The sequence below is a fragment of the Protopterus annectens genome, chromosome 4.part1 (assembly GCF_019279795.1).
Source record: "Protopterus annectens isolate FY-2018-M chromosome 4.part1, PAN1.0, whole genome shotgun sequence".
Classification (NCBI taxonomy): domain Eukaryota; kingdom Metazoa; phylum Chordata; order Ceratodontiformes; family Protopteridae; genus Protopterus; species Protopterus annectens.
The window spans coordinates 597767594-597784404 of record NC_056734.1 but is presented as its reverse complement, the minus strand read 5'-3'; the positions used below and the strand labels follow the sequence as shown (position 1 = coordinate 597784404).

Genomic DNA, 16811 nt, shown 5'->3' with positions numbered 1-16811 from the left:
CAGTACATTTTTGTCTCAGACATTCAGCCAGTAAGATCACTGGTAATAGCAACACACTGTTTCATTATTTTATTTATTTATTTAACATTTGTTGACCAGGAAAGTCCAGCTAGGACAGAGCCTATTTTCAGCAGAGGCCCAGGGAGAAATGCTCCAGACGCATGTCTTTGGAATGTGGGAGGAAACCAGAGTACCCGGAGGAAACCTACAAGAATGCAGGGAGGACATGCAGACTCAGCACAGAAGGCACCCCAGCCGAGAGCTGAACTGGAGAACCTCTTGCTATGAGACAAAAACATTAACTGGTGCACCACTGCCCCACCCAAATCATTTTAATTACATGTTGATACTTAATTTACTTTTTTGTTAGTAAGTTACAGTGTTTGTTTTGTTTTGTTTTGATCCAGCATTTTCAGTTTTATTACAGGTTTCATAGTTTATCAGACTTGAAAACATAGAACTACTTGTAATTGCTGTCCATGTATAACACAACTCAATTCCCAGTAGCATAATTGCCACAAATATAAGCATTCATTAGGCTGCACTTCCATTAGGCAAGCCTAGGTCACATTCAGTGAAAGGAGAACTCCACATACTGATCATTGCAAAAGAGGTGGCCTGCTTACTAGACCTTCATAATACACACCATTTTTTTATGCAACATAGTTATAGATATTCCTATTTCTTACTTTTTAAATATGTCTAATTAACTATGCAATGGAATCTTACTGTGGTGTATTTGTAACATATCAGCTTCAAAGCAATTCTCACTAGTGGTCAGAATTGTGAAATCAAGGAAAGATGGCCTTCACTGTTTGGAAGTTGGGAAACGCTTATGTCTACTTCCCCTTTAGTAGGATACTTGATCTGCACAATTCATTAAGTTAAAATGCATTTCTAAAATAATATGTCCCTTAAATTCTAACGATTTTTAAATTTGCCACATTATGTGTAAGCAGATTGCTTTACAAGTAAGTGTGCTGTCTGTCCCTCACTTTTCAACACTACATAATTTAGCAATGTGTATCTCATCAGACAGCTTGGTTTTCTATGCAAACACTCAATCATAGTTTAGTGAAAGATGAACCAGATACTCTGTGGATATACAAAATATTTCAGTTTTCTGAATATCTATGATATTGCTAAACACAAGTACTGCATTTATTGCTGCATATTCACCTAGACTATAGTCAAACTCTAGTGAAAAAAAAATCAGATATCAGTCTATCAGTTGTTAAGAATACTGAATAAATTCCAGTATGGAGTGCACATAAAGAAATGGAAGTATCATTTAGAAGGAAAAATAGTTAGTCATCTACTATATGTACACTCAAGCCTGAGTGGTCAGCACTTGAAGCTCCTGACCAAGAATTTAATGTAGAGCATGACCCATAGTTGGAGGAGATTAGTCCAGAATCTGAGTCAGTCACAGTTAGGTCCTCAAATTTCTGGATAAAGGAGGCAACTGCAGAAAAAGCTAAATCCTTGTGCCAGCTGTTTTCTGTCACTTTGTCTGAACATACATTAGCCTTAACTGAAAATACAAAGTTAGGAACAGGCAGGCCACACAAAATTGACAGAGATCCTTCCTTTAAACTGAATGCTGGATTTACATACTGCAAAAAGCGAGTCGGTATGGTGCAAAGATGTTCTTGGGCAGCAACATTGTAGAATGACAGTGTTCCTCCAGTATAATTGATACACACACCAATTTTATTGACATGTTGAGGCATTGAGTCCAGCTGCTCTGTGTACCCATCATAGAAGACTGAGAAAGTGCCTCCAAGCCGTTGTAGGTACCAAGACTGCAATTCTTCTCTTAGGTTACAGGAAGAAGACATTCCTTTGGTGCAAACCCCTGGGGTGAAAAACAAAACAAAAAATGTTATTTATTTATTTATAAGTTTATAGGTCCCATTTTGATAACTAAAATTATTATAAGAAACAAGAGTTTGTAAATCTATTCTTTCTTAGTCGAGTGTACTTGCATGTAAATGGTAGAATATTTATATTTGGAATAATCAATATTTCTTTTTTTTTTACTCAAAATTGTTATTTCATTTGAAAAGGAAAAAAAAATACAAAGTAAAATATGATAATTAAGTACAATTTTCAAATTGAATTTCTAAATACATCCCTGGGATTCAGTAAACTCTGTTTAGGTTTCCCGCAAAACCTCCATGGAGTTTACATGTGTGTACAGTGTTGCTCAGTGAGCAACAGAGCTAATTACATATTCATGCCACACCCCACATTTAAATGTAAATAACTTTGGTTTCATGGCTGGCAACAACCGTGTTATACAATATGGATAAAAAACCTGTTTAACTGAAAGCACAGTAGGTTAGTGGACTTGCCCGGAATGCCACAATGATCACCAGGGCTTAACATTAATATTTCTCATAGCTCTCAATCTCTTACTGCAAGAAATCTGGACAAAGCACAACATAATGGGGGGACAATGACCCAGAAATAGGGACAGACTTTACATATTTGGTCTTTTAAACTTAAAAAACTGCTAGGAGAACGGGGCTATGACAACGGATCGAATAGTAGAAAGATCAAACGGCTGTAAGAATGAAAATTCCATTCATATAAATCTGTTTTCTGAGATCACAGTACAGTGAAAATTGGAAAATTTGCACTTTCCTCACTGTAGTGCGATCTCGGAGTTGGTATATATAATTAGCGGGGGGTGTGGGGGGCACAGTCCCACACAAAACGTATTTCTATGAATGGCATTTTCGTTCCTACAGCCGTTCAATCTTTTACTAATCGATCCATTGTCATAGACCCAGAATAAGAAGGGGTTTGTGTGAAGAAACATTTTCTGAAGGATTTGAAGTCTGAAACTCAAATGTATGCAATAATTGTGGACATCAGTCCTGAGATCATCCCTGTGATATGGCAGAAAAACACAGGTTTTATAAGGAACACACCAAATGATAGATAAAGCAAACATCTGGACACTCTGTGAAATTCTAGACAGTTGAGATGTATGATAGTTCTGTATATGGTCCAAACACAGTACAGGATAGTGTATACAGTGCAGAGTATTATGAAATCCCATTTATAGCATTATATACCAAAGTTGTGTAAATGATCTGTAAGGGTACATGGGCATCCATGTAAAATAAACTCTCAGGGGAAGTGTGTGTATTGAGTAGGGACACACAGATGAATGGTAGGAATGAACACAGGGAAAAAGGACAGGTGAAACCACAAATAAGAGCATGTTAATGTGGGACAGTTGTAGAAGCAACACCAATCACATATCAATATGGGACTGCACAGTGAAAATATGTATTATGTGACTGTCACATAAGGTGACATAACAATGGAGAAGATGTCTGTGTGAGATAAGCATCCTTACATGAACAATGCAGAGGAAGGACATCAATCAGGAATGTGATATACAATTGGGGTAGGGTGCATATTGTGACACTGTGCAAACTGATTTGCAAGAATACAAGTGTAATTTCAGCAGAAGTCTCCATCAAGTGGAACATAGGTAAAGGCTCCTGAACAACATTTAAAGAAGCAAGCACAGTCATGGATAATATCAGAATAATACCACCAGTAATCCCATGTCTCTGACATAACATATGTGATTTAGAGGGATCAAAGATGATTCTGCACACTTTTGTATAACTATTATGACATGTCCGCACTCTATAGAGTAATTAGGGCACACTGTCAAGGCATTGTAACATCTGATGGAGGTGTTAGGAGGGACACTGCTATACTCGTATGCGAAATTATGATCAATACAGGCTAGTTGCCTGGTGTGCATGGCAGATATATATGGCACAATCCACAATGTCACAAATGTTACCCATGCCATTAATGTTGTCAAACTGCTGTGGATGCACTGTGTGCATCACCAGAACAGGTTGCACACATGCATCTGGTGTAACATATTCAATGGTTGTGTTACATACAAAGAAGTAGTCAGCACTGTGACCACATGCTGTTGGATGTTCCACTTACCATCTACTTCAAGACACAGGTCACATACCTATTAGTCTGATTATAGGGTGTGATGTCTACATTATTCTTGGGTTGTGTGTTTGATTTCCTGGTGTAATAAATCCTCCCATGTTTTTTGTGTCATTGCATGTGTTGCCATGGCTGTGGCAGCATCTTTGGTATGTGTTGATATTGTCTGTATTATACATGATACTGTCTGTATTATACTAATATCACAGTTGGAGTCAGTGACTGCCCACTATCTGTAGTCCTTCAGACAGCTGTTTAGACACAGGATGTATATGTCATCTGTGATGCCTGCCACTTAAATAATAGACATGAAAGGGTCTAGCAGACAGAACTGATGTATGGACCTGATCACTGTACCAGAGATATAAGTCACTTCACACATTTCAACATATTTAGATGCCATGTATGTGATACAGTGGTCTACCCACTTGGTGATATAAAGGTGTTTATGGCCACATCTGACAGTGCTGAGTGAATACTTCAGTGTGGATTTGTGTCAAATGCCTTGGGCTTGTCACATTCAAAAGGGCGATAGAGTATTTGTCATGCATGCCCTTGATGACTTCTTTGAGGACATCTAACAGATATAACAGACATGACGTAGCATTAACAACTCATAAGGTCTGTTGCACATAGCTAGGATATTACTAGTGTCTGTTTAGAAAAGGTTCATGATAACATGTTGGTCTCCCTCACAGATGAGGAGAGTCAGGATGTGTCTATACATGCATGCATTCATTGCATGCTGTAACCCCCAACTCAAATGGATACATGTTGATGTACATCCTTCTACAGAAACATAGTTTGTGTGGAGGGTGTGTTGATGTGTGTATTCGACTGTGTCAGGAAGGTGTATGTGCTGAGTAATGCTGCAGGTGATCTGTGATGTTAACACAGCCTATTTATCCTGTATGATAGGCCTGGATTAAGGTAAGACAGTGCATACTGGCTGTCCTGATCTGGCCTACAGTTTAAACACATTCCCCCATACAGGTACCATTGAGACACTCTCCCAGCTGGGTATTAAACCATGCATCACTAGATGGGTAAGCAATTGGCTCACTGACAGAACTTATATTGTGAAAGTTGGTGAATCAACCTGTATGAGTAGAGCTGTCACCATCGGCGTACTCCAGGAATCTGTGCTTGGCCCTATACTGCTTGGAATCTATTTCTCAACAGTTCAGCCTAAAGTATACTGCCTTTGGCTTACCTTGTTTGCAGATTCTGGCCTACTGGGTGCAATCATTGAATCCACCTATGATGATGACATACTACAGTAGGGGCTAACGCAGACAAATGATTGGTCACATGTTCTACAGAAAAATTAAAAAAAGTGTCTTTATTTTGTCCTTCTGCAAAGTGGAATTCCCTGCTAATTACAGCATTGACAACAGTCCTGCTATGCTGAAATCCAGTGATACAGGCACTGGGAACACACATACATAGCAATCTGAACTTCGGCTACCAAGTGTCCACACTGGTATTGAAAGCCTATGTTGTGCACATCATAAGTCATGTGTGTACACAAATCTGAGGATTATATTGCAGCACTGTACTCAGACCTCATCAGAACACTACTATAGAGTATAATGGTCTCTTTTGCATGTACTTCACCAGACACATACATCAGCTGGAGAGACCACAGAGGTTTCTCACCAAGAAAACACAGGGTCTGCAAACCATGCCATAATGTATGCTGATAGACTGAAAGCCATGTCACTGTAGTCTGTATAATAGAGATGAGGTGACTTCTGCCTAGCCTCCAGGCAAGTCTCTGACCTTGCCCTAGTAGGAATAGTGCACATCCACAAATCAGATATAGCTAATGACATCAGCAGTGTCTGGGGAGGAGAATATGGTAAAACAGTGTCCCACATGCTGGTGTAAAGGGCTCTGTCTAATGTCAAACAAGTGCACACACACACACTCCAGTTGACTGCAGTGAGAATAAAAACTCTACCTAGCTAAATACACAGACTACAGAATGCTATATCAGAGTCAAGCACCACAGCTCACATCTGACTTACAGTGTCTCAGGCAACACTTTATAGCTGATGACATCAGCAGTGTCTGCTGAGGATAATGTAGCAATAACAGCATCCCACATGCTGGTGTAAATGGCTCTCTGTAATGTCAAGCAAGTGCACACAGACAAACACCACAGATGACTGCAGTGGGAACAAAACACCTAACTATCTAGTGACACAGACTACAGAACTCAGTAATTTACATAAGTGCTGTGGCTCAAGTCTGACTTTTACAGGGCTACAGGACAACGTCTAATGGGTGACATCAGCACTGCATGTTGGAGAGAAGATGTTGGGAGGCCTGCATGAAATGGATGTGTAGGCATGTGCAAGTATTAACATACTGTCCATTCATTGGTTTGGAGCAGTATCTGTAGGATATACACTTCTGCTCTTCTGGTTAGACACACGCACATACAAAGTTGACTGCACTGAGAACAGAACCCCTATCTATGTAACTTATGCAAGCACCACAGCAAAGTCTAACTTTTATAAGGCTGCAGGCCAACTTATAGTTGGCAATATCAGCACTGGAAAGAAGATGTTGGGAGGCCTGCATGAAGTGGATTTATGCAAGTACCATGGCACTAGTCTGATTTTTATATGGCTACAGGACAACGTATTGTGTATGACATCAGCACTGACTGTAGGAGAGACGATGATGGGAAGCCTGCACAGGTTCATAGCTTCATAGATTCCTAGGAGGTTACTAGGCTAATGGCCCTAGGGCCTTTATAAGGCTAGCTGTATAAAACCCAAGTACCATTATTGAGCACAGTTAGATGTTCATTGTTAGCACAGTGATTTTGTGGCAAGCATCAACTGCCCTCGTCCATGAGGGACATAGGTGCCACATCTGGGATAATTTATTATCACGTATCCAGTTGTCAAATTTGTGCTTGAATATGGCCATTGAGAAGCACTGCTTCACATGCAGTAGGAGTGCAATACAGAGGAGTGGCAAAAGCTGGGAGATATATATCTGTCTCTCCAGCATGTTCTTTTTATGTCCCAGGCTAGGTTGAGATCCCTGAAGCATGTTATTCTTGTCCCATTTGATTTGCAGATGTCCAGCATTTACAGGGTCTGAGACTGCTCTGTAGGCCAGGCCCAGGTCTCCTGTCAGCAGCCTGTATGATACCAAGTACAGTGACATGGCTTTCAGTCTTTCTACATATATCATGTTTTGGATGGCCTCAGTGTTCTTGGTTAGAATCCTCTGTGGTCTCTCCAGTTGCTGCAGATGTCTGGTGAGATACATAGAGAAGGGAACATTGTACTCAATTAGTAATCTGATAACTGTCAAGTACAGCAGAGCTATGACCTCCCTGGTCTTGGATGTGATGCCCTTAGTTATGAGGTAGGCAATGCAGAATGTGTGTTTTGCCACTATGGACACATAGTGATTGAAGTTTAGATTGCTATCAATCTGTGTTCCCAACTCTCACACCACTGAGTTTGAGCTTAGAGGGGTGTTATTTATAACATAATTAGCAAGGTATTTTCTTGCATTAAGTTTCAGTCTGTGAGTTTGGAACCAATCATTTGGCTGTGTCAGATCTTTCTGTAATATGTTAACATTGTTGGGGGACTCTTTATGATTGCTCCCAGTTGACAGTCATCTGCAAACCTGGTAATCCACAGGCCAGCTACCTTTGCCTGGACTTCAGAGAAATAGTTTGCAAACAGTAGAGGGCCCACCACAGATTCTTGTGGTACTCCACTGGTAACCGGTCTACTGGTGGAGGTGGACTCCCCAACTTTGACATTGTGCACTTTGTTGGTGAGCCGGTTGGCTACCCATCTAGTAGTGTATGGATTAATCCCCAGATGGAAGAGTTTCTCTATGAGACCTGAATGGGGGATTGTGTCAAAGGCATTGGCTAAATCAAGATAGGTGGTATGTCCTTTTCTCCCTCTTCCAGGGCTTTGGGGACATTATCAAAGAAGTTCACTAGATTTAATAAGCAAGATCTACCCTTGACAAAAACAATATGGGTTGGGTCAAGAGTGTTAAAGGTCACCTATGTCCCTGTAGATAAGGTCCATAATGAATCTTTCCATAGCCTTGCAGATAAGGCTGGTAAGACTTTTGGGCCAATAGTTGCCAGGGTCATTTGAAGGATGTGTTCAATGTGAAAAATTGTTCTAGTCCTGTATGTTATCAGATTGACATGCATTGCATATCACAAAACATTTGATATTAATTTCTTTAGTGTAGATGACATATTTGTGAAAATAAATACTGGAGACACACTGGTTGCAGTTCATGAGGGGAGGCAACACATGGCTGCATTTTAAATATGTGACATATTGTTGAGTTTGTTAAGTTTCCACATATATAGTTTCATGGCATGAAGAGAGTAAAATGGACAGTAAACAGCACTATAATTGACTTTGCATAGCACAGCAGTGAGTAGTGGGTTTGCACAGCGTTTGTCAAACTGTTTGCACATGCAAGATACACATTTCCATTATTTTCCCTGTTTGTGCATAGTTAAGCAGTGCACAAATGTAAGCCACATTGCTAAAATTCTGAGAGTTAGTACTGAGTATATTAAACTTACCTGCTGCTTAGCTGACTCAGTGACAGCAGGTGTAAATGCATTGAAATATTTCTTTTTGAGCCCAGATGATACTGGGTTCCAATCCTGGTGTATCTAATACTTTTAAATAAACAGTGATAATGCAATGACATTACTCTTTATAGTGCATTCAGTATGTGTTACTGTATGTTGAGATAGTGCAGCAGGGTTAAGTGGCATTGCGTGGAGGTAACTGCAGCACTGCAGAGCCTCTCACTGTCACTTGGCATTGGTGCATGATGCCAAACTCTGTGCAAACATGGAGGCCAAAAAGTGAAGGTATCCATTGCATTTTCTGTTTGTGTTGTGTGTGATTCTATTTTTTGACCAGCTTATAGGTCGTCCATCCACATGGTCTTGGGTTCTAATACAGAGCATTCCTGACCTTTTTACTGTTGTTCCATTTCCCATTATATTCACTGTCACTTATAATGCTTTAGATAGTGGAGAGTAAAGGAAAGTGGTGAAATTGTGAGTAAGAGGGGGGAGAACAAAGGAAAAGCAATACAGGAATGTGCAGGAGGGACTTAGGTAAGAACCATAGCTATCCATTTTTTCCATGGTAAAAACTGATATGTGAAGAGTATTAGCTGAATTTGGACTGTCACTTCCAGAGAGAAGGGTGACAACCACATAACCATGTTGTATAGCCAATTGGACTGAATTAAGTGTGTCAAGAAGACAAGTGTGCAAAGTGGGACAGGTGCCCATTTTTCCTTTTTTAATTCAGTAAGAGAGAAATAAGGGACATAGGTATTTATGGGTCAGGTAAGTCGGGTAGGTGAGGAAGCAAATGCAAACAAACAAGACAAGAGAGAGGGACAGAGAGGGACACAAAATTTGGTGAGGGAGGGGAGAATACAGGCTTATGCTTGTCAAATATGGAGACAGTGGGAATCAAGTCCTCACCCACTGGACTGTCATGACTGTTCCTTTACTATTTAGGTGGCTGAAGTGCTTGATGTCTTCTCTTCCTAAGGGCCATGAGGGAGAGCAGCCTCATAATCCAGTGTAGCCGTACAACAATGGTATGGTGCACAACCCTATGTACCAACCCTGGCATCTCCTGGTGGGTGATGAAATCACCACCTCCACCAGTGCTCCCAGGGGGTACCACTGCGCCAGCTACCAGGGAAGTACTACCTGAGGGCACAGGTAGTGCAGGGGCAGCAGAGGCAGTGCTGCCAGGTTGGATCTCAGACATGCTGGGCATTGGCTCTGGAGCCAGTGGAGTGGGGTCATGCTGATCCACTGCGGCTGGACTACTTTGCTGTGCTGTGTAGCATTTAGTGATTTGGTACAGATGAATAACATGGAGACATTTTGATGACACATAATATAAAATAAAAAAGAGAGAAAAGTGCTGGGGTGAGAGGGGAAAAAAAGAGATACAATTAGTACCATCACATATGACATACAATGCATTAACACAAGTTTTCAGCTATTTTATCTAAAGCGTTACATTTAAGTTTACGTCATAACAAATACACAATATAACCACAGATTGTTGTAAGTAATCTTTGAAATGTGCATATATTGCACATGTGTGTGTTCCACTTATACAGATTACAGTTAAGGAGATCATTTATGGCACTTGTATAGCGTTTAATTTAATGCAAATATTACTAAAAAAATGCAGTACTGTGTACTTGTTACTCATGGTGTTTGAACCCAGAACCTCTGACTACAGTCTTTATTTGACTCCTAAAGTTGGTTTGTGCTACAGACTAATGCATGCATACTTGCTGTTACAGTTAGGATGTGCATACTCAATTTACTGCAACTGTATAAAAACCCCAACATTTATCTTTAACTTTTAAAGGTACAGTAATACTCTTGTGCTGCATACATTCCACATGCCTCCCTCAGTCTTTCCAATTATTTATTTATTTATTTCAGTTTGATTACCGGGGAGGTCTACTGGGCTTGGGGGCCCGTTTTCAGTGGAGGCCCGGGGAGAAAAGCTCCAACAGGAAATACAAGAGTTTAATAACATGAAAATTCAAAGACAGTTTGTATAACATATAGCAGGTAGCAAACAAAGAGAATAAACACTAGCAATTTCTAATTTTGTTCAGGAGGAAAATAGGCTTATATCATAAAAATCAAAATTCTACTATTTAGTTGCCTATGCTAAGTCTATTTAAAAGAGGTTAGGAAGGAGAAGAGGTTAGCCTGGAGAGAAAGGAGAAGATAGCTTGAGAGGTATGGGCTGAAGAGTGCAATTGCAATGCCTGTTTAGATAGAGGTAGGAATGAAGTTGGGTTTTGAAGTTATTAAGGTTGGTACATGTCCTTAGTGTGGAAGGCAGGGCATTCCATTAATTAGCTAGGGTAAAGGATAAGAGAAGCTATCCTGCTGGGCGCTTGTGTTTTTGTACAGTGATCAGGTTTTGGTGAGAAGATCTAAGTGATCTAAGGGGGGGTATAAGGGTGAAGAATATTAGAAAGAGCAGGGCAGTTAGTAGGATGGAACAATAATTTGTAGGCTGTGATGATTTGGAGGAAGTCAAGTTGATTGGGGAGTTCAAGCCATTTGAGAGAGTGAAGGGAGGTGCAGTGATGAGAGGAGGATTTGGCATTTGTGGCAAATCTAGAGATTTTATTGTAACATTGTTCCAATTTGGAGGTAAGTGTGGATGATAAATTAGAGAGCAGGGGAGCTCCATACAATAGGGAGGGAAAGAGGTAGGTAGAGGCAAGGGTTAGTCTGGTATGAGGAGAGAGGAAGTGGTTGTTTCTATACAGTAAACCTAGTTTTATGTGGGTTTTTTTGATGTTTAGCTGGATATGAGTATTAAATTTTAGTTGGTCATCAATTGTAACACCGAGAAGTTTGGTGGAGGGAACAATCTCGAAAGAGGAGTTGATGAAGCTGGTAATTTGAAATGAGTTTTTATCTAGAGAAGAGGATTTAGAGGGGGAGAAAAGGAGGATCTTAGTTTTGTTTGCATTTAGAGAGAGATGATTTTGGAGCATCCAGTTTTCAGTGGTTGAGAAGGCACTTTGAGTTAGGGCTTGGAGCTCTGTTAGGTTAGGGGCACAGCAGATCAAAGTGGAGTCGTCAGCGTATTGCACAATTTTGGTGTTAGGAATGGCTTTGTGGAAGTCATTAATAAAGATGTTGAATAGTAATAGGCCTAGTACGGACCCTTGGGGTACTCCGGTAGGGGTAGGAAGAAAGGTTGAGGTGGCTTGGCCCCATTTCATGGCTTGGGACCTGTTTGAAAGGTAGCTGGAGAACCAGGAAAGGGTTTTCTGGCATAGGTTGAGATTAGAGAGGTAATTTAGAAGGCGGGTATGGGAAATAGTACCAAAGCTTTGGATAAGTCTAGTAGAACAGAGGATACTATATTACCAGAGTCACGTGCTGAATTAACAGAGTGCAAGAAGGAGACAAGGGCAGTGTTAGTGCTGTGTCCGGGGCGGAAGCCGTGTTGGGTAGGAGAGAGTAGTTGGTGTTTGGTAAGGAATGGCAGGAGCTGACAGTGGATAAATTTTTCTAGGATTTTAGAGATAGGGGAGAGGATGGCTATAGGGCGGACATTTGAGACATTACAATTTTTACCGCCTTTGTGGAGAGGAAGAATGAAAGTGGTACGCCATAGTTTAGGTATGTAGGATTCGAGTAATGAGCTATTAATTAGGATGCTGATAGGTAGAGCAATAGAGTCAGAAGCTATTTTTAGGAAGGAGGATGGAATGCTGTCAGGGGCATTGGAGCAGGGCTTTAGTTTATAGAGAAGTTTCTTTATTAGGTCAATGGATACTAGTTTGAGTTTGAAAGAGGGGAGGGAAGAGAAGGAGATGGAAGACTGAGCAGGGAGGGGAGGAAGGCTATTGTTTGTGAATGTCTTGGTTAACTCAGTGATGGAAGAGTTGAAGAAGGAATTGAATAGGGAGGTTATTTCAAGGTCAGATTTGCTGGTATCAGGACAGGTGTTGTTTTTTGAACCTGGTCTAAGGAGGGAATTAATAGAATTCCAGAATTGCTTGGAATTTCTAGTATGACTTTCTTGTAGTTTGATGTAGTAAGACTTTTTATCTCTAATGACTTGACAATTGAGCAGAATGAGACCATCTATTCAGCTCTATGTCGGCATTAGATGGGGGAAAGAAGAGAAAAGAACAGAAGACCATTTTGCATACCTGTCTTGCCTGCATTTAGCTTTCCAAGTATTACAAATTATCTTTTATCATACTTACACAGCTGTGGGATTCCACAGTCTCAAATTCATTCAACCAACAGTTTAAGGTATCCCTTTTGTGACTATGTAGGTCATTAAAATTATGCCTACACTGGTCGCCAGTGTGTGGGAAGCCAGTAGCACTGGATACAGCCTGAGCGACACTTCTCCATGCCTTAGACTTGTACTTGGAGCCAGAATCGTCCTCCTGCAGAAGCCTTTGGCTGTGGCACATTACCAGGAGTCCAGTAAAGATCCTGGACTCCTGGACACTCCACTTCTGCACCCTAAACTAGGTAGCTTCCCCACTAACTCCAGTCATGTATAACATGCACCCTAAATCAATGGAAAATAGTGCTTTCCCACCAACTCCAGTTATTGCATTTAATGGTACTATGCAAACCCATGTAGTGATGTCAATTGTGTTTGTGTGATGTTAAGCACAGCACAAGAGTGTCAAGCAGAGATAACATAAATATTTGAAATAGGAAGGTTATCTGACACTTGACGTTAGTTTGTTGGGTGTCTGATGATGTAGCTTGGAAATATGCATTGAAAAGTGGAACGTACCTGTTAGGTGAGATGAGTGAAGTTTTCAGACACTCACTGGGGGCATAAATGTCATGACCTGACACATTTGTTTGTGGCTTTATACAATGAAAAAAAATGACTTTTTAAAATGTGGGATTCAAACCTAGACATAAGGAACAAAACTTTTTCTTCAACAGCATTGCTTTTCCATCTTTGCCATAGAAGTGCTGGTCAGACATAGGGATCATTCATAAATGCAGCAGACAATTTGAGGTGTTACACATGTATGTCTGTGACCTGACAAGAGTCTTGTATATAGATACAGTTGTGTATATATCTTATTCAGTTGTGAATGCCATACATGTCCAGATAGCAGAATTATACTTACAGAAATATATAGACAATATACCCTTAGTCATTCATCTGAAAATGCACTAAGGGTGTTTTATCCCTCATATAGATAATTCATACCCTTTCCCCTATCTAAAGCATTATAAGTGACAGTGAATATAATGGAAAATGGAACAACAGCAAAAAGGTCTGGAATGTTCTGTATTAGAACCCAAGGCCATGTGTATGGCAGGCCTACACATATACCTGCTGCCACAAGACTGTTGAAACAGCACTTGCCAATTTTACAGTTCATTGTTATAAACTTTACTGTCACAACCACAAAATTAGGTTACACACCCTGTACTAGAGCTCAGGATCATCTGTACTCTAGTCCCATACTTACAACTGCTGCAATAGGAGTGGTTACATGACAGCTCCATAATTTCCTACTCATCTTAAAAAAATATCTGTGTTAACAGCCATACAAAGCTGCTTAATGTGTCTGTGCAGTGCCCAGCAGAATTAAGTGAATGCTATTTTCAATCATTGGCTGTTTACACCCTGTCTGCAAGTGTTCCATGACTGCAGCTCTTGAGGAACCTTGATAACAGCTGCACAATGCGGTGTTCCCCAGTGGAAAGCAAAAATTGCAACAGTGTATCTTTTTTGACCTTTGCACTTTTACAGATGCCCTGTCTGCAGGTGTTCTGTCTGCTTCCTGTGTGGGACAGTAGTCTAGTTTGTGCACTGCTAAGCATCATGTAAATAAGATAAGGACAGACAAACCAACATTCATTTTCTCCATTTCGCTTCTCTGCACTGAGTCACACGCAGTACAAACAATGGTCAAAAGCAAAAATTAAAATAAAGAGTAGGGAACTGAAATCATTCTGCATACAACCAACTGCAACATCATCCAAAGTACAAAGAAACCACATAATGGCTATTTCTACATGTATAACTTTTGGATTTAGAACACTGAGTGATTCCATAACCATTTATGACTATTGCTTGCAAAATTGCAGCTTACAGCTCTCTATCTTACCTTTCTGTGTTTGTTGCTCATCCTTTATCTGACCAGTAATCTGAGACATGCAGTCTGTAAGACATTCTATATCCTTCTCTTTAAAATGTGTGAGGATATAATCAATAATATACAGCTGCCAACACATGAAGGGGAGGTTGGATGTTAATGAACAGAACCTGTGAATAGTGTGCTGCTTACTTACATTTCAAACCTTGATAAAATTACTTATATACACTTTGTAAGTCTAACCTGACACACTCACTGGAGGTGGGGCAGTCTGCATTGCTGTTGTGTTTTCCTTCTCCCTACCAGTGATCATTCACAGTTGCAATCCATTGCCAACAAACACTGTGGGAGTACATGCACTATGTAAACATAGTTTACTGCTACACAGAGCCAAAAGTTTGGGATTCAGCAGTTCTAACAAGCTCATACCTCATTTGCATATCCAGCATGGTAACAGCCCTGAATCTACACCACAAAAAGGCACATGTGTAGGTAGGGAACCGAAGTTGAGGAGACCTGTTTATGTGGAGAACACAGAAGAGGCTATTACTTTGTGATATGTCTGCACAGAAGACTACTGAACTTAAGAAGGTCTTATTGCATTTTTCAGCTATATACTGCAGATACTGAAATGCCATTTAAAAAATCTGTTTCATATTTATATAAATATATTACTATATTAATTATCAAATGCTACTGTTATCTATATGCAGTACTTAGAGGTGTATTGATTGCATGTGCATGTTTGTCAGGGCATTTCAGAAGTATAAATGATTGGCAATAGCTTAAAGTGGAATGTTCTGTATTAAATCTGTACACACATTTCAGGGACAGTTCATTTGTTAGCACTTTTAGCATTTCAGTGATAGTTTGTTAGCAAAATGTGTCATTTGCCTTTTCTTTTGGGGTCGGGGAGCAAAGCTGCATTTCTATGTTGGCAATAACAAAGGTATGTTGCTACTGTTACTCTCCCTTGTTTTGCATCCAGCCTTGTTGTGTGTGTGAATGCAATATGTTACAACCACACAGTTCTTGTTGTTCATATTTCAAATATCTAGACTGTTTTATGCTTCTCCAGTGGTTACTACTGAAATGCTACCTTTCCTGTTTTATCTGGGAACAGATATTTTTTGCCATGTGATATTTATGTGCATTATCCTTCTGTTTTAGGACACCTAGGACTATGGACCTAGGCATTTCAATCCAGGAAAACCACCCTTCAGTGACCCCGAGAATTAGGTCATTCTGGAAGATCTTAGCTGACATGGTGCCTTTCTGCTTGAGAGGGGACATGGAGATATGTCAGGCAGAATGCAAATTTGGCAGCAGATAGTTGCAGATGTGAAAGCAGTAGGTAACCACAACAGGATATATGATCAGGTGTGGTCTTAGGTCGGACTTGTCATCCAAGTTCTTGTTGAAAATATAGTAGTTAATGGACACATAAAGGGAAAACATTTTACCCCCTGTGTTACTGTTAATTCTGAGGATGTTCTCCTTATTTTTTGCTTAACTTCTTCCAGAACAATCCAGCATAGGGAGCAGGCTATCATCTGCACATGGTAAGCCAAACATTTTAATGTCAGTACTGATGAGCAGCTCAAGTTTTACTCCCTGTGTTACGGTTAATTGTGATGATGTCCTTACCTTTTGCTTAACTTCTTCCAGGGCCATACAGCATAGGGAGCAGGCTATCAACTGTACATGGTAAGCCAAACATTTTATGTCGATACTGATGAGCAGTTCAAAGAAATACTTAGTGTGTGATGTTGGTGTTAAGACTGCTGTGTGTATTGCTGTACTATCTATAATAGTGGCACCACTGTTAGTTTGTTAGCATATATTGGACTATAGTAGTGTAGGTATTAATTTTTTTCCTGTGTTTGTTGCTTATTATCACATGTGTTCCTGACAGTGGAAGTGTACTACCTGATGTCAGATTATCAGCAGACTATGATGATGATGGTGGCCAAACAAAGGCACAGTTGAGGGGGACAGAGGTTGAATCTGTCACTGAGGTTGACATACAGCCATCCCCTGTAATTCCATCAGACACAGCCAGTAGGCATATGCCTACCCATTCTAGTGAGCCCTTAAATATTGGACAGGTGGAG

At 40.2% G+C, this 16811-nt stretch overlaps 1 protein-coding gene across 3 annotated transcripts in view; it reads right to left on the bottom strand.

The window, feature by feature from the left end:
• Positions 1-215: 215 nt before the first annotated feature.
• Positions 216-16811, bottom strand: part of LOC122800983 (E3 ubiquitin-protein ligase TRIM69-like) — a 544031-nt gene continuing 527435 nt past the window's right edge. For all 3 annotated transcript variants that reach the window (XM_044070404.1, XM_044070402.1, XM_044070403.1), the window contains one exon: positions 216-1858. In XM_044070404.1, coding sequence (XP_043926339.1) covers positions 1308-1858 — 551 coding nt within the window. In that variant the 3' untranslated portion in view covers positions 216-1307. The remainder of the gene's footprint in view (positions 1859-16811) is intronic.